At 40.1% G+C, this 26,622-nt stretch overlaps 1 protein-coding gene across 1 annotated transcript; it reads right to left on the reverse strand.

Moving 5' to 3' along the window:
- Nucleotides 1–293: 293 nt before the first annotated feature.
- On the reverse strand, nucleotides 294–26,166 carry ubl3a (ubiquitin-like 3a). Its single transcript, XM_068331977.1, has 5 exons — nucleotides 25,536–26,166; nucleotides 5,336–5,444; nucleotides 3,573–3,659; nucleotides 2,548–2,625; nucleotides 294–1,991 (listed from the first exon to the last, which is right to left on the reverse strand). The coding sequence occupies exons 1-5, from the start codon at nucleotides 25,560–25,562 to the stop codon at nucleotides 1,939–1,941; spliced, it is 354 nt and encodes a 117-aa protein (XP_068188078.1). The 5' UTR covers nucleotides 25,563–26,166; the 3' UTR covers nucleotides 294–1,938.
- Between the last annotated feature and the right edge of the window lie 456 nt (nucleotides 26,167–26,622).

A 26,622-nucleotide genomic window follows, 5' to 3' on the forward strand; every position in this document is an offset into this window, starting at 1 on the left:
CAGGAAGGCAGTAAGCAAACAATTTATTCATTGTTTTGTTGTTCATTGGACTTTTTCATACTATTCCATCAATACACCGTCCTTCTATTTGTTGACATCCCGGTGGTTCTACTTTAGATGAAGAATCATACTGCAGTATTTTGAATGATATGTGTCAACTCCATCACTGCTCAATTACTAACTGTAAATGATCTGACAATGATCTGAAGGTGTATTGATGACATACTATACTGTATGTTGATGAGTGTTTTTTATTTTTCTGACAGTATATTTATTCTTAATTGTACATTCAGACATGACAGACGACAGTGCACTTCAATATCCTTTATTTAGATTACAGATGTATTCCATTTTGAAGTTCAGAGGGGGTACAGGGAGCATTAGTGCTATTTACATTTGGTTTGAAAACATTTATCTCTGTACAGATTTGAACCCTGATCAATATAAACAATATTTTTTAAGACCTAGCGCTGTTATAAAGCAATTGTTTGAAGCAAAAAAACAAAAAGAAAAAAAAAAGAAAAAAGGGTTACATTAAATTATTAACAAAAAAATAGCAAAAGAGCACAAAAGAAAGAAGATAAAAATACAGTCTGTTGAAAATTAGGGAGAGCTTGCTGCTGTTTAGTACGAGACATTGTCAATGAATGACTGTGACTGGCTAGAAGCTAACCGTATACACAATCGTAGACTAAACACCAATATACTGTCTATCAACAAGATCTAGAGTCATCATGTTCTCTATAAGAATCATATTAAATATATTCTACATATTACTTTAGTTTGGAACATTGCTTCCATTGGAAAAATATAAAACAAACAATAAAACCTTTCATACATTTTATTAATCTTGTGAAGGAGCACATGCCTCTGTTGTGCAAAATGGATTCATGAATGCAGAAAGTTAAAGAGAGAGTAAAAGCGACTTAAGACAAGTACATTTTCATTCCGAGTAGATTTCCCAGCTTAGACAGTAAATGTTAGAGATCCTTCACGACAGTTAGAAAAGGAGCACAATGAGCTTTTCCACCCAGAGGAGGAAAGAAAGGAGACACGACGTTTGATTCATCACAACACTGGTCGGTCAGCAATATGCACGGACTGTCAGAGCTCGGTTGCAAATGTCACGAACAAATAAACAAGACAAGACCACTAACAGGTGGTTTGTTTATTTGTTTGCTTATTAGGCTAAAAAAATGACAACTGGACCAGTGGGGTGTTCCAGTCTGTGCAACACTGCAGGCAAAACAGGAACCTTGTTGCACTTGTGACCTTTAAGGGCACATGCAGAGGATGCCAGCAAGGAGGACACAGGTGTGTGTGTGTGTGTGTGTGTGTGTGTGTGTGTGTGTGTGTGTGTGTGTGTGTGTGTGTGTGTGTGTGTGTGTGTGTGTCTGTTGAATTTTTAGTGGTTAAAATTTTCAGCCATCTCAGTGAGACAACAAGGCCTCACTCAAAGTTGCACCAGAGTGATAAGATGGACGGATGTCAATCGTGTGTGTGTGTGTGTGTGTGTGTGTGTGTGTGTGTGTGTGTGTGTGTGTGTGTGTGTGTATGTGTGTGTTTGGCAGAAAGGCTTGAAAAGATGAGAATGAAGAAAAAAGGGGGAAGAAAAAAAACAAAACATGCAAATCCAGTTTCTTTTTTTCAAAATTTCAGTTAAGACAAGAAAAAAAATCAAACACAACAAAGGAATCAACTCTATTGATTATCAATTTCCTGCTCCCAGCTTTTGTTTCCTGGATCATCTGATCATCCATCTTTCTGTGTACGTGTGAAAGTGCGAGCGATGGGAAATGGGAGATGGTAGATGAGTGTGTCTGTATGAATATCTGCGCTGTGGAAAGCCTCCAGGACAGGACACAAACTCATTAGGTCCAGGATGTTGAGGCCAAGAAGCAACAAAACGGATGGAGGGTCTGCGGCGGAGGTGTGTATTTACAGAATGACACAGCAGTTACTCTCCCCGGTCTTCTCTCTGTTCCTCTGACCTACGGACACATGAACATCCTCATCAGAAGAGGCTTTCAGAACAAAGACTGCACGCTAAATAAAAAAATTTAACCACAAATCCAACTCTTTCTCTTTTTGACATCCTATCATCATTTCTAAATGTTAGCATTGGTCAACATTAACAAACATGCAAACATGAGAGGAACTAGAACACAGACGTAGAACAAGAATTTTCATGATTCAAAAATATAATCCAGTAATTCTTGAGAACACTTGCTGACATCTATAATTTTAGATTTGACTTTTTACCATTTCGTTACGTACTCTTGATTAAATGTTGTTACTCTTACTGCCAACCCTGTCTGCAACACAGTCATAAAAAAAGAGACCTGCCACCTAACATTATTCCTTGTATGCGCTACACAATGTGTTGTATCTTGGGGATACACTTCAGGAAGCCAATTATTTGCACCGGTGACTGTTCCTAAAACAGAACCCATGTGTGGAGATAAATAATGGCTGAGAGCGGAGCGTTTAAAGTTGGTCAGCATGTGAAAGGCCTACAGAAAGGGGGAGTGAAAAAAAGCTGGTTACCTTGGGAATTTGGCTCAGGCAAAGTCTCTCTGGCAACTAAATGCATCACTGTGGTCTTCCCCAAGGGCAGTTTGAGAGCTGTGAGAGAGGGAGGGAGAGAGAGGGTGGGTGGGGGGGGTGTAAAGGTTATTAAATGAGATACAGTTTGTCTGTATTCACAAAGTCATGAGATACACCTTACATGTAAATTCTTCTTTGGGAGGGATTAACTACACTGAGGCAAGTAAACATAATAAAAATTAAATAACACACACACAGCTGAAGGTGTGTGAGGTCAGTTTTTTGGAGGATCCTCACGTGCTCCCCCAGATTAAGGTTAATCCCATCGAAAAATGAAATCCCTTTTAGAAATAAACATTCCCAGCGGTTTTCCTGAAGTGTGAATCAAAATGGATATTGAGCCTTAAAAGCCACTCAGTAATTCCACAACGTCTAAACTTCTTCAAACCACTTTCTACATTCATTCCAGTTTTTGTTTTGGGTTTTTTTTTGTTTTTTTGAGAAATATAGGAATGACAGCAAACAGTATATCTGGTCTTTAAAGATGCCCCAAAAAATAAAAACTGTGGCAAAAAAAAAAAAATCATCAACAGTTTTCACTTCCCTCAGGTAGCCTCAGATTTCTCCATCTTTCCCTCAGATTGTCACACCTTCTAAAATAACCAAATGAACTATACAAAGCACCAGTCAGGTCAAAATTGGGTTAGTGAAGTACGGCGCCTGAAAGACAACATTAGGTGTTCGTTTTCATGCGGCCGCTCCCTTTCTGTCATGTCATTGTGCCGCCTGAGGTCGACACTAATGCCAGTCTTGCCCCTTTTCGTGACCAGTCCCTTTCCCCTCTTTTTCTGTATTTCCTCTCTCCTCCCTCTCGCCGTCAAAGCAGGCTTGTCCAGAGCACTGAGGTACCTCTGTTCTGCAGCTCAGGAAAGAGATGAGAACAGCGAAGCACTTTCCAGCAACACACTGCTGTGATTTTGTGTGAATGTCTGTGAGCAGGAGTTGCACACTCCGCGTTTTCTCACCTCCTAGTGTTACGTTCCCGTGTAGAAAACGTCCCTGGTAGATCAGCCTCAGGATGTTGGGACTGCTGACCTGCTCTTCCTCCCAGTCTGAACGAGAAAAAAAAATGACAGAGGTGGAAAGAAAAAGAGTCAGAAAGATAAATGAACATGGAAAAAAGGAAACCTCTCTTTTTTTCCCTTCCATGTAGCCATTTAAATTTTGTTTACAGTATAAGGCGCACTGGACTATAAGACGCGCCTTCAATGATTGGCCTATTTTAAAGCTTTTTTCATATGTAAAGTACACTGGATTATAAGGCGCACTGTCAGCTTTTGAGAAAATTAAAGGCTTTTAGGTGCGTCTTATAGTGTGGAAAATACTTTAGTTTATGTTTATTTTTGTCTGCATTTCCACATTATTTTGCATCTTCTCATAAACATGATCATTTTATCATTTATTATCTATTAACAGAGAGCATTCCAGTTCCATAAGTTCATTTCAACAAATATTTAGCCCCAAAGTAACTGAGTTTCCTTTAAAAAATGCTTTATGACCAGATATTGCTCATGAAAGGTTATAGAAAATGCATTTTTATAAGGCTCTGATGAAATTCAACAGAGAAATAATGACAAGCTTTCAAAGACTGATTGTATGCTGCTCTGTTTAAGAGGACAATTAACAGCCACAATGAAGATATTTTAAGACATTTGGGCCCATCATAATATCCTGAATGTATAATATGTGGGTTTTGTGGGCTGCTTGAATGTAAGGACGACTGAGAGCACAAGAACACGCAGTGTGGCCTGGGAAGAGCTGAGGGCAGAAAGTGAATGCATTAAATAAAGACAGAAAGCAGCATGGGTATGAGCACAGCAGCGGAGTCTGTCCACCAGATGTTTGTCTCAGGAAAGCTGAGGGTGTTGGCGCAGACTGAACGCCTGCTCCGGGTCTCACAGGGTTCAGATCTGTTGTCTGGAAAAGGGAAACGGGACGCTTTCAGACCAGAGCAGGACCGAAAGATAGAAGAGTCCCTCGCTTTGATTCAAAGATTTTTATGTACTCTGAGCTATTCTGACGAGATGACAAAAGGCTGTGGTGTGTTCACATTTGAAGGTGGCTTGAGGTCGGAGGCATTAGATGAATTCAAACGCTGGCGTAGCGGCAGTTAGGGACTGGGTGTGTTACACAGAAAGGGTGACTGAACTGCGATCCCACATTCCTGTATGGAATGATAATCAGGCTGAGAGGGGGAGAGAGAGCTCTCATTACCTTACAATGCTTTAGAGAACAAAAAGCAAAGGATGTGCTTGAATGTGACCTCAGCTCTCTTAATAAACAACACAGCTCCTCAGCTGGCTTGGTATTCATCAACTATATTATCAAAAACAACCAATATCATTTCATATGTGTCTGCTTTTGAGCATTAGCGGCTATATTTTTAGCAGTTGCTGCTCGAGCGAACACAGTGAGGATGTGAGGAAATAACATAATAGAAGGCGAGAAACTATATATAGAAAGCTGTGTGAAAATAACAGCCTGCCTTTTGTTGCTTATTGACAAAATAATTGTTCTGATTGAACTGATAACAAAGAGAAAAACAAAATCAACAACAAGGTATAAACATTACACACTTTACCACACCTATCCATCCGACCAGAGGAAAGATTCCATTGTTATAACCTGCTATAACCTGTACTAGTTGACACAGGTGAAGACTGAGTGATTTCTTCTGCATCCACAGGTTGCAGCTACGTTGTAGAAGTATCTAAATGGAGCTACTCACCCATTGGCCAGTTGTCGTAGACGTGTTTAGCAATGTCTGCCGCCGAGTCGTTGGGAGAAAAAAGGAATTCTTTCGTCTTCCCGCTGACTAAAATAAGCCGCAGGTTGATCTGCAACACAGATAAAAACCAGAGTGTATTTTAGAAACATACCTAGGCACAAAGTTGGAAAAGAAACAACCGAACCGTACGTGCATCAAATGCAGAAAACCAGGAAACACACAGGTGCAAGTTAACATGATTTAATAGGAGGCAAGAGAAGAGCATGACTACCCTAAGGAGTACCACCAACTCCCACTGGTTTCTCCAGCTTCCTCCTCACTTCTCCCTCATCATCGCCCTCACTGCCTGTTTATTAATCCCTGCTTCCCAATTCTGTCCCACTGGGAGATTACTATTTCCACATCTTTACCGCTTACAAGCCAGATGTCTTTCTGTGCTTTGCTTCTTTGTCTGGAGACAAAATAGTGTGTAGAGCTGTTTGAAAATGTACTTTAATATGTAGTCAAAGTATATAATACATAATCCATCCATCCATCCATTTTCTTGAAGACAAGTCGACCCTAATCACTTTGCCTTCAGCCGCTTTTCCACCTTGTGGTTCACGGGTGTTGTTGAAGCCTATACCAACTGGCTACGGACAATAGGCAGGGTACACACCGGACATATCGCCAGTGCATCGCGTAGCCTCATGAAAGATAAACAACCACTCATGTACACATTCACACCTATGGTCAGTGTAGATTGATCAATGGATTGATGGATGGATGAATGAATGTTATTATTATTGTAGTTGTTATAGTATGACTATTACTTCTACTGTATATTTGTAATATTATTATCCTACACAATAATACTAATAACAATTATAATAACAGTAGAATCATTATTTTAGATTATCATAATTACACAATCATTATTGTTATTGTTGTTAAATTGTATTTATGCTAACAATAAATGATGAAGAGTGTCAATGGACCTCTTTTCTCTACACTGTATCATGGTTTTTAATGTAGGAATAGACCTCATTGAAACAGTGAAACACCAACACCATGATGAGTATTTCAAATAATTAACTTCATTGCTCTCTCTGTCAGAAATGAAACAGAATTCTTGCACAATCCCAAACCAAAGCGGAGATGAAATGCATTCATGTTTCTCCCCACGTTCTAACCAACATTTTAAATTATTTCTCCCTAAAAATGTTGTCAATGATCTCAAATCCTGTACCAATCCTGCATTTTTAAATGACAAAAAATGAATGATGAACAACCATTTGATAAAATGTCGAATGCCATTGAAATTGATTTCAATCGCTCCTTAGGAACAAACAACAAAAATAGTGTGAAACTGTATTCCCCCCCTCCTCTGAACACAATTCATCTTATTCAGTGTGTTTTTGTCCATGTCTTTGACCCAAACACACATCATCTGTGCTGACCACACTGGTGTGATGTGTACTACACCTTTAAGAGCCAAAGCAGAAGTCACTATGTTTCCCAGTGCTTACTGTGTTGGTGTTTCTTGCCTCAAGTGTGCGCATGGCTTCAGCACGTGTGTGTCATTGTTCCAAGTGTGGTTCCATGTGCCTGCTGTCTGCTAGCCCCACCCCCAACACACACACCCACACACAGAAACCCACTCTGCTGGCATGTATACACACATACTCACTCACAGTGATGTAACAGAGCTAACACCAACAGATTGAAACAGATATCTGTCAGCAGCGTGGTATCAAATCAGCTTAACGGTTTAAAAGGCGTACAAAGACGTATACACTCACCTTACAATACACACACACACACACACACACACACACACACACACACACATGCATCAGCCTCAACACTGACCCTACAACCACACACACTTCATGGTCAGAGGTAAAGATGCTTCTGAGACACTACATGAATTTGATAGGTTGAGTATGTTTTTGCTTTTCCACAAATGCAGAAAAAGATGATTCATTAAAAAGGTCTGCATGCAAACAAAGGAGCCACATGAACACTCCTGCTGTGACCAAAAGAGCAACTCCTGAAGTCAGACAGGAAACGAGCCATAAAGCAGGAGTCTGAGAGTGTTAGTGGGTGAGAAATAACCCTGAAGACAAATGATACCTGAGGATGACAGATGCAGACAGAAATAATGAGGACATGGACGAAGCCCCCTTACATAAGCAAGGTCGTGCTCCTTTCTTGCTGGGCAGCTGGTAGTTACCATTATGTCACCATGGCGACAGCCAGCAGTGGGTGGCTTAACCTGATAACCATAGGTATAGAAAATTATCATATGAGTTGCGCTGAAGATGTGGATGGAGCATTAAGCTGTCATCTCATCAGCTCTAAACTTCGTATAATTCACATACTGTTCTAATTCTACACTGTTCTAATAATGCCGAAAATTTCTGAATGTGTAGAATTTTCATGATCCAAGGTCCAAAATAACAAACAAAGCATGTAGTCACAAAGATAACATAATTTTTTAATAATTAAATTAAATGACACAATAATTACATTTGGTTTACTTTTTTATTCTTGTTTTCCAACTTTTTCCCTGAATGAGTGACGTACTGTATGTCTTTGGCACTCAGAAGTCCTTCTATTCTACGTAAAGCATCATATTACAACCAATCAGATCCAGTATGAGCACCTTTATCAATGGGTAATTACAATCAGAGACCAGAGGAACATACCAACTGTGTGTCTGTTTGTTGATTGTGATACTTAGCATAGCTGACCTTAATACAATGTGTTTTTGTAATGCGGACCATGCCAACCTTGTAAACCTACCACCATGGCATGCTTTCTGAAAGCTTTGTGCGTGTGTGTGTGTGTATGTGTATATATATATACATACACATAATCATTATAATATGTATTATTATCTCAATCCACTGCTGAAACTCTAATCCATGCACTCACTTATTTCCTCCAGACTTGATCACTGCAACAGCCTCCTGTATGGTCTTCCCTCCACTCACCTTCAAAAACTCAAACATGTTCACAAAATGATAACAATCTATTCTATGGAATGACTATAGCAGTTCCATGTATGTAGACAGAAGTGCTTCATCCATTCATGCCTGCATGAATCAGTTACTCGTGCATAGAGAAACAGCTTGTGGGGAACAGGAAGACCAACAGAGTGAGGCTTTCACGTTCCTGATGTGAGGTCTGTGTGTGAAAGCATCTGTGAGATCAGGCATCAGAATGCTTCAACTCTGCAGAAACTTCTATTCCTGGCTGCCCATAAAATAAGATTAATAAAATTAAATGTATTCAATAACTTAAAAAAACACTTTTTGAACAGACAGGAAGGGAAGCAGTCATATATACTGTATATATATATATATATATATTTAAAAAATTGGAAATTGAATAGATAAAATAAACAACACTCACACACACTACAATAATGTAACCCTGCTGCGAGGTGTGAACACATGAATTAAGCAAACTCTCTTGACTCAACACTGTCTGCACATGGAGAATAGCAGGAAATCCAATGCCATGTATAATAATTGCTCCCCGAGCGCCACTCTGGCCACAGCCTGTGTGTTTTTGTGTGCTTTTGTTTAGAATTATATTAAAACGCTTTGCTCCTGTTTGGACCATCTGCAACACTCAACAAATTATAGAGTAGAAAAGCTTCCTTTGGGAATACTGTATACCAGAGCAGCTTTCTATAGTGTATGCAGTAAGGTTAGCCGCTGCTGTGGATTTCTAACTGTGAAGAGAGGAGGTGGAAGATTACCCCGACTTCAGCAGCCAGCCTGCTTAAACTCTCTCATTAAATCCAAAACAAAGTGGACTGTAAACTAAAGTATGCAGCAACACGGCACTTTGAGAATGTAAATCAAACATGAATTATCAGTCATTGATTTGACTGATAATAATTAGAAGACACTTTTCTCTCTTGCTGTCGGCACATTTACTAACAACTACATAATGAGATGTAATAAGCTACATGTGTAGCATCTTATTTCACAAACTGTGAAAAAATTCCTGAAAGACTCTCATCCTATTTTAATGAGTCAAAGCTGAGCTAGTAAAACTGTTTGTAAGATAGAGTAATTTTGCAACCACATTAAACCTCATTAACCCTATTAGCACACATCTTGGAACTATTGAGTCTATCTTTGATTAGAAATACACTAAAAAGGTGTTTTTACATATGAACTGTATGTGATAGAGGCAGCATGGTGGCCCAAGAAGGGTTCGATTCCTTTCTGTGCACAGTTTGCATGATCTAGCCATGTGTGTGTGTGTGTGTGTGTGTGTGTGTGTGCGTGCGTGCATGTGTGTGTTCTCTCCTGGTCCAGCTTCCTCCCACTTTCAAAAACATGCAGCTGAGATGAACTGCTCATTTCAAATTGTCCGTAGGTGTGAGTGTGTGCGTGAGGGGTTGTTAGTCTTTCCTGTGGCTCTGCGATGCGCTGAAGACGCTTGAGGTGTTTTGCGTCTGTGGTTCTTTATAAATAGACAAACTACTTAAGCAACAAGCAGATTGATAGTATGAGCGCAATTTGCCTTTGGATAGTTTCACAAACACATTTCCCTGACTCTCTAAAGTTCCTCAAACTATGCAGTTTAGGACCAAAATATTTTCATTTGGGCATCAGAGAAACATGTGAAGCATTCTAATCTATTGATTATTATCTTTATATCCTTGCCATTGATTGCTGTTGTGTCATAGTTTGTTTTGAACCACTTTTACAACAGTAAAATAGTAAAAAGAAGCTAACAGAAAATAATTGTGTATCTGTTTTTTCCATGGATGGGCTGGTGGAGGTACGTGTTCAGTGTCTCGTAGATCTGATTCCTTTTATAAGGTTTGATGCTGTAGCTTCTTGTTCCTCTAAATGACTGAAATACACTGAAAATTCCAAATATCAGAGGAAATCTGAGTGATGGCATGCTTACCAGGGGTCAGACAACATCTGTTCTCAAACAGGATTGGGAATATTGTGTTCTTGCATTTGCTGAAGGAAATACAAATAACCCCTGGCAAGTTTTTCTGCTGCATTCATTCAGGCATGGCTCCAATGCCCACATGAATGAGGAAGTACAATAATATGGCCTTATCTCTATTATCTCAGTGCAAGCAATCATTTTACTCTTTTACAGTAAAGCCAGGAATTTTATTTTTAATCTGAGGCCAGGGGACAAGGAGATGAATCCCAGACAGCACAAAGCCGAGGCACAAATAGAAACTTGTATCTGTAACTGCTGGGTGTCTAAATAAATAAACAGAATGTAATTATTGTAATAATTGTGATTAACTCTTTATTTGTAGAGAGTGCCCAGTCCAGTGGACATACACACAGCCTTCTTCCTGTTGGACTTGACCATTAAAAATTTAAGAAAGCATCGACTGTAAGAGACTTTACGAGTCTAAACCAACAACCGTTATTAGATGCACTTCCTGCCACATCTTCCTGTGGCAGAGGTGGCTAATGGCTGCACTGCACTTCTAATGGCAGTTCAAATAGCACTGCTAAATTGAGGATTCAATATCTTAAAACATCCTGTGACAGTTAAATGGCACCAAGCTGCAAAACCCAACCTAAACTGACCCTTTGTGAAAATGCATGCTGTAATTGATCTCATGATGATTTTCAAATTTAAATGTTTTCTTTTTGCCATTTAAACTCTTTTGGATCACGAAGAAAAAGAGAAACAAAACTGGAACACCTCACCCCAATTCATGTATAGTACTCAGTTTTGTCGTCTTGTGTACTTAACGCGCTTCAGAAAGACCTTTCTATTGTCATGCTGACATCCTCAGCACAGCCAGAGGTCTCTCTCTCTCTCTCTCTCTTTCCGCTCCCTCTCCTTCCTGTCATGAGCCTGATCAGCTGTTTCCTGCGTTCTAGCTGGCACCGCAGCAGACAGCTACCCGCCTCACTCATCTCACCCTTCTTCCGCTTTACACACACACACACACACACACACAGGCCTTTCATTTAAAGGGCAGTGTTACCTTTCAGCCCATCGCTCTTAACCGGCTGTGAGGACTGCATTCCTTCTCTGCTGACAGATGCCAGATGTGACTTGATGACTTTGATCACACGCTCCCCCCATCGCTTTGTCTGTGACCAGAGCTGCCACAGGACTGCAATGCTGGTTTACGTCACTTACTGCCTCCTGCCACTCCCTCAACTCAATGATCTCCAGCTTCTTCACACCTCAAAATGACTTTTTAACACTCCAATTAAGTCGTCAATTTATTTATTTTCTATACCACTTGTGTAGGGTCAAGGGGGAGACTGGAGTCTATCTCAGCTGACGTTGTGCAGAAGTTGGGGTACCTGGGGTATTCATTATCACACTGGAGACAAATCAAACAGAGCTGCACCTCACTGTTGACTGGAATAAAAAGAACATTATGACACCATACCTGTTCAAGAACAATCCTTTACTGATCCACACAATGGGGAAATTATTTTTACACTTTCAAACATGGATACCTGAACACACATGTAGACAGACAGAGCCTAAACACATTCAATAGAGAGAATGTGGAGTGCAGACCAAGAAGCAGTACCCTGGGTGCAGTTGGCTCAAGGGCACCTTCAAGCAATTTCCCCCTCGGGGGTTAATAAAGGATTCTGATTCTGATCCTTCATGAAGAAGAGTTTGGGTGAGGATGAGGGTGAATTGGCACCTCTCCACTCTCCATACTGTGGACGGCGGTCGGCCACTGGTCTTGGTCACCCTTCAAGTCCCTACAGCCAGCCACCCTGCCTCAAAAAAGCTTGAGAATACTTTTCAAGGTACAAACTGCTGTTAAACTGTTTCAGAGGCAGCTGAGAACTTTTCTGAGTACAGTGCGCCCTCGTTCTTTGCAGTTAATTCGTTCCAGGAACCGCATGAATTCCGCGATAGAGCGACAAATTATTTATCTTGCTATTTACGGTAATTTAAACGTTTATGACCCTCTCCATACGGATATTAAACCACCTTCTATCTGTATTACCTTTTCACACACTCTTATTGACTGTTTAAAACACTTTTGTGTCTCACCTAAGTCCGTGACAGATGGAACAAGCCAATAGATGGGATGAGCCAATAGATGGGATGACATCAGCCAATAGAATGCGCATATGGTATCATGTGATTGCCTACAAAAAATCCGAGATGAGGTGAAGTCGCGAGCTTTGATGCGCAAATGCACGAGGGCGCACTCTAGTTCTGTTGGCTTTCCAATAATAGACATTACTTGCAGCTCCCCTGTCCATAACCTGCACACACTCAAACCTAAAGGCCTACGTGCCACCTGTTGTCACGGTGCCACAGTTCAGGGACCACACAAAGGGTCGACCATCACTGACGACGGAGCCGATGAAAAGACGTCTTGTCCTTCACTTCCTTCATCCGACCATTTGCTCTGCAGCAGCAGTCTGTTCCCTCCTTTTTCACTCCTCCTCTTTCATCACTGGGAGTCTCACCAATGTGATTTCATCCTCAGTCTTTTCCTGACACCCCCACTAAATGAATGCTGTTCTCCCCCTATCTCCCTCCCAGGACAACAGCAGTGTGTTCTGATCTAACACCCACCCCCACCCTCTTTCCTAGGTGGTCTCCCACAGAGTCGTGTAGGCGATGCCCTGCAGTCCGGATTTGCTTGATTTGTAACCTTTAAAGTTGTCCTTTATAAGCACAAGCTTCCTTTACTATGTGTGGATAGGGCTGAGGATATTTCCATTTACACAGTAATTGAGTTGAAGTATTTTTACATCCTCTTTAAATTTGGATGTGTACAGTTTGTCATATCAATGTGACATTGTGCGCTGGTAACTTCTGTCGGGTATTTAGTTAATCTCTTCTGACATGTCAAATTAAACAATTTTAATAACTAACATACTGACTTACAAACAGTGAAATTAATGTTTCCCAGACGGAGGTGTGACATTTTGATCACGACCAGATTTCACAAGCAGCTGGTAGCAGCTACCTCAACGAAGAAGGAAATGGGAGAGGGAGATTTTTAGGAAGTTAGAGAGCTTCTTACCCCCAGAGCTGAGGACAATATCGTCCGACATGTAAACAGAAAGTAAACGATTGTTGTTGGGTATTTTCATTGTTATACAAGTGTAGACGATAATGATGCTTTGTTATATGTCAGGATTGTTTCTCCTGCAGAAAGTTAATAAAAAATGCCGCGGTAGAGAAGGGTCATCGTTGAGGTATTGTTGTGTGGTGTGTGTGTGTGTGTGTGTGTGTGTGTGTGTGTGTGTGTGTGTGTGTCAGAGGGCTAGTTGGTTGAGAAAACCTTTCAACACACACAAAAAACCCCTGTGTCATAGATGTTTTTCATCCCACTGACGCACATTGTTGGACGCTGATGTACAAAAAACACAGTTCCTTTCAGCTTCCATCTTTGTCCTTTCCTAAGATATTATAAAGGCTTCGCAGACGGTTCAAGGAGAAACTGACGTAACGTGAGAGGGAGCGCAGAGCGAGAGAAAAATGGCTGGGAGACAGCAGTTACATGCACAACACTGCATTTTCTTGTCTCCCTTGGAAAAGAGCACTAGCCTGCAGTCACAAGTCACGTGATTCCATGTGTAGACAGGAAAGCGTGTGTGTGTGTGTGTGTGTGTGTGTGTGTGTGTGTGTGTGTGTGTGTGTGTGTGAGTGTGAGAGAGAGAGAGAGAGAGAGAGAGAGAGAGAGAGTGAGATAGACTCCTACAATCCTCTTTGTATTTCTGTCAAATGTATGTTCTTTCGACATATTGTCATAATACTGAAATAACATGGACCACTTCTGTGCAATATGTTGTTCTGTGTCCAGACTGAACCAGTGTTTTCTTAAAGCAAATTAATCTATAGATCCCTCAGAGTTTACAAATGCTAACACTAACATAGAACACATACAATGATAATATTTGAAATAACACTGAACCTTATAAAGCCAGCTGAAGATAGCACATTGTGTGTGCTTACAGGAGGGTTGGTCCATCAATAGACAGTAATAATACATGACTGCTTAATACAAGGTCATTTAGAAGCTGCTTTGACTGTGTTTTATTCAATGTCATCACAGGTAGATTTTCAGCCAAGTGTAAAAAACCCTATATCTACTAGTTACTCCACAATATAATTGCATCTATTGCGACATTATTGCCTAAATAATAATGAACCAACATAGAATCCATTGGGGCCAACAAAAGCTACAGGATGTTCAATTTGTACTGGATTCTATTGGCTAGATAAGAACAGAACAAGTTTCAAACAACACACACACATCGTGCGCGGTATTTATGACGTGAATTTATGAACTCTTAAAAATTTATATATTTTCTGCATTGTTGTTTGAAGATCTGAGCAATGTGTTTTGTTTGTGTTGAGCACGACAGGAAAAAGGCAGTCTCAGCGGGGAGACAGTGAAGGAAACCAGTAACGCAAGCAATAACAGGAAGGAGCAGTGCAGCAGCGAGGAGAGGTGGTGGTAGCTGGGGACCAAGTCTATGTTGAAAAACAGTGTTCCACCCTAATGCAGAGAAAAGTATGGATGGATCTTATAGGGGGTGTTGTGAAGCCTTATGTATCACCATGTTTAAGATGCTTGAAATAACATTGTCCAGCACATGTACCTGGAAGATCTCAGTGTGACATTTGGATTGAAATTTAAACTGTTTTACCGTACAAGCCATCTCTGGGCCTTAATTGTTGTAGCGGGCCTGAAACCAAGCTGCGCTATGAACTGTCGCAAAGATCAGCTGATGTGGCCATTCTCTGCAGTTATATACACGCCAGATAAACTTGGCTAAAAAGGTGCCAAACGTACACACCCATGAACATTCGAGCCTTCAAACCAGCTGACTGAAAAGCTGGTGAATGCTTTCTCCAGAATGACCTTTGGAAAAAAGAGGCCACTTCAAAAATTGAGGAATTAAACTATAAGTCGATATCTGATGTCCTCTGTAAAAGTCAACGTTCTGCTGCGTCCCTCAAGATGAACTGACAGCTCTTCATTACAGGAAACTGAGAAAAGAAATAGATGAAAAGCCCAGAATCGCTCTAGTCCAAGGTCCAAAGCGTCATTATCGCCATCTCTTTGAGATAAGAAAACACACATACACACAGGAAGCACACACAACCCTTGGAAGGATCATTGGACACAGTCGCACTTAGAGTGCTCCACAGCATCCAACATGCAATGACTAATTTGTTCACGGCAGCATGAAGGCTGAATATACCCTCACTCCTTGTTCTCAGTCTCCCACCCAGTCTGTCACTCTGAAACACACACACACACACACACACACACACACACACACACACACACACACACACACACACGTGTCTACATGACCTCGACCTTTCTACTCTTGACTTTAAAGACTTATTGGTAATTCATTTACAATAATCTTGTTAACCAATTAATAATTTATCAAGAAAAAAAGGCCAAATTTTTTGAATTTTTTTGCTTTTTTTTAAATCAAGAAGGTGGACATGATGAAATAATAGACAAAAACAGTGGAAAATTATTACCATTAGCTCCAGACCTGATGAGCTCTAATAACAAAACATCAGATGTGGGTGTAGTCGGGTGGGTAGTCGGTGGCGAGTTTAGTCTGAATATAAAAGCATGTCTAACTACTTATAACATAAAAGCAGGAAAAGTGAATCTGAACACGACTCCCACAACATGACATGATTACATGTGAATTTGAGAGGACAGGAGCAGTCAGTCGATGAGGCTGGATGGCTGCTCTGTCGTTTTTGTCTGTCCTGTCCAAGAAACCTGAAATCTCAACCCCAGCCTTCTAGATCTCTAAATCAGCATCAACAGTATGACTCTCACATTATGATCCAATATCAAGACAGATTTAAGTACCGATCTAGAAATCGCAACGCTCTGGTGCGGTCACGAACAGTCTCTCCTTTCCAAACCAGTCGAGCACCTCAGACCCATTGCTTATTTCTGCTGTAAAGACACTCATTCATCAGTTGTTCCAAAGGTTGACTGAAGCAACTAGACTTCTGTTTAAGATCAGTGACGGCAGGATACAGTCTCATTGTACCCTTGAGGATGTCATGGTAACAGTTTTCCTTCCTGTATTCTGTATCCTAAATTCATTCGCACTCAATCTACTCATTCCTGTCACCTGTGTTGCTGCAGCTACCTGCTTCCAATCTCCAATCAGGCTCCAAACTACTTAAACTCTGCTCAAACCTCAGTTCGCTGCAAAATCAGTTACTCATCCTACTCTTCAAGTTTCTTGGACTTCTACATGATTTTTGCCTGTGTGTCTGTTCCTTGCCTGATCTTCTGACTTGGAATTTGGAGATTATTTAAAGTATGAATTTTGGACTTCTTTTCTGGTGTACTGTATTTACGTATTGACCACACCCTCAACAAAGGAACCTTGTGCAAAAAAATTACAACATGGAATTACATTACTGTACTACTACTACTACAATTGCTGCTATTACTTCAGAAATATAATTATCTAAGAGACAAAATTACAGCTTCTCACTGCCAAATATGTGTTATAGAATGATATTTGAAAATTAACACGTAACTTTACAAAAAGACTAACATTAAATAATATATCATGTGATCTACAGTTATTCTTAGTGCTGCTTTTATAAAGACAAATACGATGTCCTTTGGTTAGCTGGTATTTCTCTCCTTAAATTTTACTGTGAACCTTTTTTGGTTTCTCTTCCTGCTCTCAGTTTGTAACTAAATGATGTTCAGAGCTTTAACTGAACTTCATTTCTTTATTTTCAGCAGGCAGGAACTCATCTTATTCTTTATTCCACCAAAAAGCTGCTGCTTTCTTGTTTCAACCAGTCAAAACAAAAAAATACCAACTAAGGATGTAACATTGATACTCATACTGAAACACATTAAACCATTTTGAATGTAATACTGTACCCACTGATGACTTTGTTCATAAAGTTTTATTTTATTGCTCTTTGTGAAAACCTGTATGGTTTTGTTTCAACAGCAGATAATATAATAAGTGTAATAATGTAATAATCAGTAAAGAAACACACCAAGAAAATGCAAAAAAAATAAAAATACAAAAAAACAACTGCTTTATGGACACTCAGTCATTAAAAATTTTACATTAAAAAAACATTACAAAAACAACAACAACTTGTCACATTTACGTCTTGCTCGTGCTTTAACTAACTAAAAAACACCTTAAATCCTATTCATGGCTAATTACTCTGTGACAGTACAAACAAGAGCAGTCTGCAGCCGTTAGCAATCTCCAACTCAACCAGAGGTGCTAGCAAGGTGCTACTAGCCCTGGATGAGAGTCATTCTTAAAAATGACAGTGTTAGGTCAGATCTGATGGCAACTTGACCTTCTAAAGAGAAACCATTACGATTACTCATGGTTGGGCTTCCAAACTGTTGTAAAGTTAGCTCTGCATACTAACTCATACCTAAAGAAGTAGACATGATGCTGCAGGGACAACCCTAACTCTAACCCTAACACATGTCTTGTAGGTCCTGGTCAGACGACCCAGAAGAATCTGATAGAATGCACCAAAAATCAGTTTCCTTATGGATATGTTGTCCTTAACATTTTAAATTCTGTTCTAATTTCAACCTAGTTATAGTTCCCACCCCTACTGACAACTCAATACACATATAGTCCTCAAGATACAAACATTTGACTTACAAATACTTGCAGACACGAACAACAGTGTGCCACCATATCAGACTACTGTAGTTCTCCCCTTTATGTCCTGTTATTGTTTCAAGTAAGTCTTAGGTGGTAATACCTTCTTATTTAGAGTAGTAATGGCATTTGAATGACCTCAAATGGTAATTAAAGATTCATCCATCCATTTATTTTATTCCGCTTCTTGCTTGTCAAGTGTTGCTGAAGCCTATCCCAGCGGACTACGGGCAAAAGGTAGGAGGCCTTTCCAGACTTTTGCTGGTGCACAGCAAAGCCATAAAAAAGACAAGCAACCAAATTCAACATGACAATTTCACCTAAACTACACTTTTTTGGAGGTAGGAGGAAGTCAGAGAACACTAAGAGAACCAATGCAGACACAGGGAGCACATACAAACTCCAAAAAGAAAGGAGACAAACCCAGACATTGATAATGATACCCACTGCACCACCATTCCGCTCACAATTACAGATTAAAACGTAATAAATAACAACTTTCAAACAATTCTGCTTACGAGCAGCCTCTCAAAACCAAATGTGTTTGTTGGTTGAGGACTATCTCTACTTCCAAAGCACAACAACTATAAAATGAAAAAAAATCTGATGTCTGTAAGACAGATATGCATCCACTACTGGAAAAAAACATCTGACAAAAAAAAAAGGCAAAGACAGGGGAGATTGTGAAAATGAACCTATCAAGTATAAAGAGTCAAAAGTTGACTAACAATGTTTTTATGTTTTTATGTTACTTACCTTTCTTCTTACCCTCTGGCATTTTAACATTTGTCTAATCAAGGCAAGCCTATTTTTACTTCAGTAGGCAGAAAAAAGCAGGCATGAGGGACTATGTAACAAGGGTTGAGTCCTTTGATTGTGTGCAAATTGTTGCAAATGACAGTAAACTTGCTGATCAAATATTAAGAATTTTCAACCTCTGAATAATATGTGTTCACAAGATCGACTCCATAAATGTAGGGATTTTCCAACATTTCCTGAACAGACTGACAAAATGAAGTTGTCATGACTAAAAAATGAGTGAACAAAAAAATATGAAAACACAAAAAGACACTTGGCCAACTTTGGATGAATAATTCGGCAAAAATGTGCAAAACATTCACAGATGATATGGTAGTCATCAACTACAAGAGATGGTGTTTCTTCAATGCTTCAGTTTTAAGTAAATATATATATATATATAGTGTGTGTATATATATATATATATACTGTGTGTATATATATATATATATACTGTGTGTATATATATATATATATATATATATATATATATATATATATATATATATATATATATATATATATATATATATATATATATATATATATATATATATATATTCCTCCCACAAGTTATTTCTTTTGAAATCATTTACAGCCAATAAGTAATGTCCTTCTGCAACAAAAGCATTTTCTGAACAGATTTTGAAGGATAAGTAATATCTTCAAATCATCATAAAAATCCATGACATTGCTATTTCTATGTCAACAGCTCACATTACTTCCTACTATTGAGGCGAAGCCTTTCAAAAATATCAAACAGCATTGCTGTTTGGTAGGGTGTAACACCGTTACAAGCAAACAATGGCCTTTTGGTGAACCTTTGTTTAAGCTGTTTCTGTGCTCAAGTGTACTGAGAGGGTGTTCCTCCACTGCCAAAGCCAACAGCGAACGCATTATACATAACAAGAAGAACAGGTTGTGCTTTAACTGATGTCTCTATGCAAATATGTGCATGCATAAATCCATGGGCAAACACGTACAAACAACTAAAAAGAGATCGCTGTCTTGTTAAGACCATCTGAGCGCTCACACATTACTCACGCTCACACCTGCTCATTTATGACATGTTCTGACTTTGCAGCACTTGCTTGGCATTAAAGCTGCAATGTCCTCACTTCCCTGTCCTGAGGCGTTCAGAGTCCAACAAATTCTGTGGAGAACACTGTTGTTCTGCACGAGCTCACCAGTTAAGAATTACTGATCAGCCCTGGGAATTTGGTGTACAATGTGTGCCTGCCATGGGTCCTGAAATATTAATGTACAAGGACATGAAGACATGCAGGGCACAACAAGTGTGAATCACTGACCAGAATCACTAGCGTAGAACTCAGGTTTCCTAGTGAACCAGAACCCTGGGAGCCCACAAAAGACTGTAAAGCAGATCCATTCCTCAGCTTGCGGACAGTGAGTGGTGAAGAGAGGTGGACTTTCATAGCATACATCAACTTTTTGCTACTGAAGAACAAGGCATTCACTGAACTATCTCGTCTTCCAGCTGGGCTGATCAAACATCCAAACTGAGTACACAAAAGATAGGTCCTTGCTTTTAAACATGAAAAGCTAATGTTATTCTAAAAATGAATCACAATCATTTAAATTTTGCTTTAAATTATCGTAAGAATTACAGTCGCCAAAACCTCTTAACTCTAGTTCTGAATATGCTGACAAAGGCAGCTATATATACCCCAATACATTCAAATGATTCGGCTGATAGTGAATAAACTATCTGGTTTTATGTTCATTAGCAGTATTTTTGCAGAAAACACGTGAAACTTTTTCATTTCAAGTTCACTGCAAATAAAACAGCTTGTTCAGCTATTAGTGAGCTATAAAATGAGGTGTTGCTAACAATAGCTATTCTTCTCCCACTCTGCTGTCCTTTGTTAACTCTGAGGTTCATTAACTCTACTAGGATCACATCATGTAGGTATAGAAAATCATCTTGAAGAGGCAAGCAGCAGTGTTGATGAGGTAGACAGAGCTGGATGTCTTCAACTTGGTGTCATCATTTTTTTCATTGTGTTATCATTGGATGCACGTGCTCAGACACACTGCACAACAATACAAACAGTTACATAAGAAATCAATGGTTGAGAGGTTTTCATTAGCACTTCCCGGTTGGTGTTGTAGGCCTGCATCAATACAATTGAATTACCCTACATAATAATAGAGCACTGCTGAATATAAACTCCACTAACTGCCAATACAAATTCAATCCTGTTTACACGGATGAAGCACTGCCTCATAAGACAAAACATAAATAATGTCTACAATTACAATAAAACTATTCCATTCAGATCAGTGCACGTATCACAGCCTGGCAGACGTACTGTTCAATTTGTCAGCACTTTAACTTTCAGACAAAGACTTCCTGGAACGCTTGAAATGAATATAAATGAAGGACCTGCACCTCCACACCAGCTGTAAGAACTTTCCATGGCACTCCCACGCCTACATGTGACAATGTCAGAGTCAATATATCATATCCTGCACCCAGGCAGGATGATGTAATCCTGATCTATGACTCAGCCACATATCATCGGCATCACACATATTCACCGCCATGCTACAATCCAACATGTACTGATAGTATTCAGCAGTGTGTGTTGACTCCCTCTGAATGTGCCAATCAAAAAGCCCTGTTGGCAGCTCCCAAGCTCCTACACTGCCTACAGATTTGCCTACAGATCTGCCTACAGATCTGCCTGCGGATCAGCCTACAACCCTACCTCCATCTCGGGTGACTCTGTGTCTGAGGTGCTGAGCTAAGCTGGAGTGGGAAGAGGAGACAGAGTGCTGTTTTCAGCAGGGAGGCTTCCTCACCCATTGTTCTCTCATATGCGACCACCACGCCACTGACCTCTGACTCTAACCCCCACCCTTAACCTAAGTGTGTGTATATGTGTGTGTGTGTGTGTGTGTGTGTGTGTGTGTGTGTGTGTGTGTGTGTGTGTGTGTGTGTGTGTGTGTGTGTGTGTGTGTGTGTGTGTGTGTGTGTGTGTGTGTGTGTGTGTGTGTGTGTGTGTGTGTGTGTGTGTGTGTGTGTGTGTGTGTGTGTGGTCCAAGGGAACTCCTGGCATTATAGGAATGAACTATAAACTACATTTAAAGTGCCAAAAGCAGAGTTGTCCGTACACACATCTCCGTAGGTACAGTATCCAGCCTTTAGCCAAAGATGGACACAATGACAGACTAATAGGCTTAATACATGATAAAATTATTTAATAATTGCATGCTAATTTGTTTTGTAAAATCAAGTGGTTTTCTTTTTCTGATTACTCTGCAGCTTTTAATACACTACTGAAAATGTTTTGTGTTCTGGAATGTTGAACAAGACACTTTAAATCACAACTTCTAATGCTTTAATGACTTTCTGTTCTATTATTGACTGAACGAGTTATTAATTTAATAGATGTATGCTCGTTTAATTATAGTTGCCGTAAGACTCATTCAGTCTTTGCTTTGGCAAAAGTAGCAATACTACGGCATTAAATACCTAAATTTTCTAAATTACTGTATTTTATACAACTATAAGTTACAGAACGTACTTAATGTTCACTTATAGCAGTGTCAATCTTACGTTTATTTACATCCAGACTTTGATTACAGCACCCATTTTGTGGGAAAATGTTCTACAGGCATCTACACAAGAAAAAGTGACAGAATAAAGCAAATTTGTGTGTTAATAAAAACACTGACCGCGATTGCACTGATTGCTTCAACCGTCATGGTATGAAAGCTCGCAAACTCTCACTTTTTCAGGGGCATCCCAACCTCAGATCCAAGCATCCCAGTGTTGCCATGGGAACTGTTTCAGCCCCATCAGCAGTTCTTAGGTCTGCATGGAGCGAAACATTTTGCGCCCTCCCCGTCCTTCACTCTTCCCTTCCTCCTATTCTCCTTTCGAGGATGGAAAAAATTTGCAACCTCCATCCTGTGAGGATTCCTTCTCCTTTTCTTTCACTCAGAGTCATTCACCCACAACGTTTGGCAGAAGTGATCTCTTCCCCTCCTACTCGCTTTCCCACTCTGTACAGCCTTGTGATGTGTTTGTGCAAACACACACTTGTTTCTTTAACAGACTGACAGAGAAATGGTGGGATGTGAATCTGCAGCTAATTTCAACCACACAAAGTCAATGCAACAAGCCCATAACAAAACATATTTCCTTAAGGGGCTTGTGTGAAGCACAGCCTGATCTAAGTGGCAAAGTGAAATTCTTATTTTTTTTTTTTTACATTTTACTTGTGTGCAGATTTGGGTCTTTCTACTGCAGGCGTATTCATAACATGAACCCGAAGGCAGCAGCTCTGGCAAATATAAACTCTTTTAAAACAATGATTGAGCGTTGCCACTTGAAAAGAATGATCCTACTGTCAGAGAAATGAACTTATACCAGACACAGGCAATAAATGATGCAATAATAATAATGCGATACTTCCCCCACAGGGAAATTCATAGAGCACAGGCTGAGCTTTAAAGCAGCTGGCAGAGTTTCAGTGTTTCTTGAAGACACCCCAGGCCAGCGACCAAGGGCAGAAGTTCTCTGGCTGAATGATAATCGTATACTACCACAGTAATATAAAAGAAAAACACCACTAGAGTCTAATTCCGTCACACATTCACACAGATGGTGACATAACATCAGACCTTCTATAAATGTTCTCTAGAAGGATTTAACCACCAGTCATATCAGGTCAGAAAACTAAAGATTCTACTCATGATTATGTCCATAATCCTACGAAAATACCTTGAAATGTGCTATACTTAGAAGCCTGAGCCTTGACTGGACACCATATACGTAGAGGCAAGAGGCTCGCTTCCTCACAATATTATCCCAATATCCCTACAACATAATGGACCTGCTGTTCAGAGGATCAGCTGAACTTGGACGTACTGGAGTGCAGGCACAGCTGGAATAACTGGTCCCTTAGTGGAAGGAAAAATAACTTGGTTTATCCTTTATATACATAGACACCGAAGAATTTTTATAGCAACCGCATGATAGCAGTAAAGATAATAAACGTTTAATTACCAGAGGGGAAAATGTCCAAGACCTTTTAAACCAATCAAACACATTAAATCTTTTGGTTTTAGGTACAGTCAACCCTCTAGCGGGGGTCATAACTCTTCATAATACACACAGTTCATAAAACACACCACAGGTAGCAAACTTCTGTAAAAATAACTCATAAGAGGATAGTGTCTCTGGTGGGTGGACCTGAGCTGCAGAAGTCAACTGATCATGACCGCACAATCACGGCCATCGTTTAGCCTTCTTTTCAAGTACGATAATATCAGTAGGCCAACAAAACAATGTTGTAACAGTAAAGTAATTACTGGTTTTTGCACACTCTATACCAACAGAGGAACATCCTTCAACATGACAGACTGATAGCATTTTGCGGCACGAGCCAGCATTCACACACACGCTATTACAAGCGTCGCTTTTCTATTCCGATCCTTTGCTCCGATCAGATTGGTTATGTTGATAGATCACATCCATGCTTTAAAGTGACTTGTATCTACATCTGACGAGCAGCAGGCCTGTACACACTGACACATATCCTGAAGAAGTCATTTTGCATGACCAACAACAACAACAAAATGACATATTTGTGAAGCTGGTGATATTCAAGTGCAAAAGATTTTCTAGTAGAGAATATATCCATGACATCTTGATCTGTAAGATGGCAAACACTTCATCAGGTGCTCATGAGCAGCTTGTGAACAGCTGAAGAACTTCAGACTTGTTGCCTCTCTTCTCTGGTGGGTTTTAGACCCACACTGCTAGTGCTAACTGATGGCTGACTGGACTCATTCAGCCCAATTTACAGCAACATTCAATTTGAATCACCCAACATTTACCATGTATCTTGACAAACAACAAAGAAATGATCAAAACTCTCTAGAAAGTCTCTGGGGAACATGAGATCTGAGATCGCTTATTTCAGCACAATCTTTTCAAAGTAAATGGGCATAAAACCCTTACCCTACAAGAAGAACGCAAAACAAAACACAATGACACAACAAACAGAAACCAATGGAAACTAATGGAAACAGGTGGAAGCTAATGAAAACTAATGGTAACCAATAGAAAACAATGGAAAACAACAGAAACCAATGGAAAACAATGGAAACCAACAGAAACCTATATAAACCATTGGAAACCAATGGGGAAAAATGAAAACCAATAGAAACCAATGGGAACCAATAGAAACCAACGGAAACCAGTGAAAACCAATAGAAACCGCTGGAAACCAATGAAAACCAATAGAAACCAATGGGAACCAATAGAAACCAATGGAAACCAATAGAAACCAATGGAAACCAGTGAAAACCAATAGAAACCACTGGAAACCAATGAAAACCAATAGAAACAAATGGAAACCAATAGAAACCAATGGAAACCAATAGAAACGAATGAAAACCAATAGAAACCAATGGTAACCAATAGAAACCAATGAAAACCAATAGAAACCAATGGAAACCAATGGGTGTCCATGAGTTAAGTTAAAGGTAAGAGTTGCGGGTCCTGTTAGGGACCATGTTAGTTTCGGTGTCACTGCTTCCTCCCCACTGCAGACCCGTGAACGCACCAGTGTGCACTTTGAGGACGTCCAGTCCAGTTCACACTGGGCTGGTGAAACACAGGGAGTGAACACAGGAATTCAAAGCTGATGTTCTGGTTCTTTTGTGGGCCAGGCCCTGCGGGAATAAACGGGTGTAAATGGTTCGATGTCTCTCACCATGTCCGCTGGGGTGCTGGCCGTCATGGTGAAGGTTCTGTCGGTCCTCTCGGTCCTCGGTGAGCTTCACACACACATACACACACCTACACAGGACAAGGACACCAATATTTCCTCTTCCGTTTGCTGTGGTCGATGTTCTGGTTGGTGAGAGCAGGAAACAACTGAGTCCTGGAGCTCTCCCCACGGTCACACCGGAGCAGTCGTGTCACTTCTTCCTCTCTATTACACAGTCATGGCGATTATTGTTTCCTCCAAACGAATCGGCAGGTTCGGAAGTCAGGTTATCAAGTTAATGGGATAAGCTGTCGACCCGAGGGCCTCCCGCGGTCCGCTGACATCAATAATATCTGGCGTTGGAAAAGGCGCCTACGCCATGCGAAAAACCAAATAACCTACTGCTGGCACATCCGGACACAGAGCTTTTCCTTTCTTGGTTAAAAAAAAAAGAAGAAGAAGAAGAAGCAATATCCACACGGTCAGCGATCACCGTCCTCTGGTGGACTCAGACACGTCCGCTGGTGGCTAGAAACGCGATTGAAGGTGCGTTTTGAAGCGAGAGTTGGTCGGTGACTGCTCCAGACTGCTGCCCTGTACCTTCACGATCAGTTCGGCTGTCATCCTGTCAGGAAAGCTAGAATAAAGCTACAGACGAAAAAAACACGGGACTTCCTGTTGAACTTTCAAAGTAAAAGCACTATTTTTTTAAAATTCGCTTTTTTGATTGTTTTCCCTACTTTTTTATCTAGTTGTCCACAACATATTTTTTACAACTGTCAGTGAAATTACAGCAATTTTATTAAACCATAGATGTCTGACCATATATGAGGAGATTTATTTTCAAATTCCATTTAAAAAAAAAGGAAAGCACAAGTCAAAATAATAATTATAATTACCCAGCCGTGACCAGCTTGTGAGTTCTACCATTATGGGCAATAAATCATGGCCATAAACATGAAACATACTGCAATGCAACACAGCAAAGAACACTTTAGCAATTTTTTTTAATGATAGCAATGCTACTTAAAGTATCCATCCATCCATCCATCCATCCATCCATCCATCCATCCATCCATCCATCCATCCA

Source organism: Antennarius striatus, chromosome 13, assembly GCF_040054535.1.
Source record: "Antennarius striatus isolate MH-2024 chromosome 13, ASM4005453v1, whole genome shotgun sequence".
Lineage (NCBI taxonomy): Eukaryota > Metazoa > Chordata > Actinopteri > Lophiiformes > Antennariidae > Antennarius > Antennarius striatus.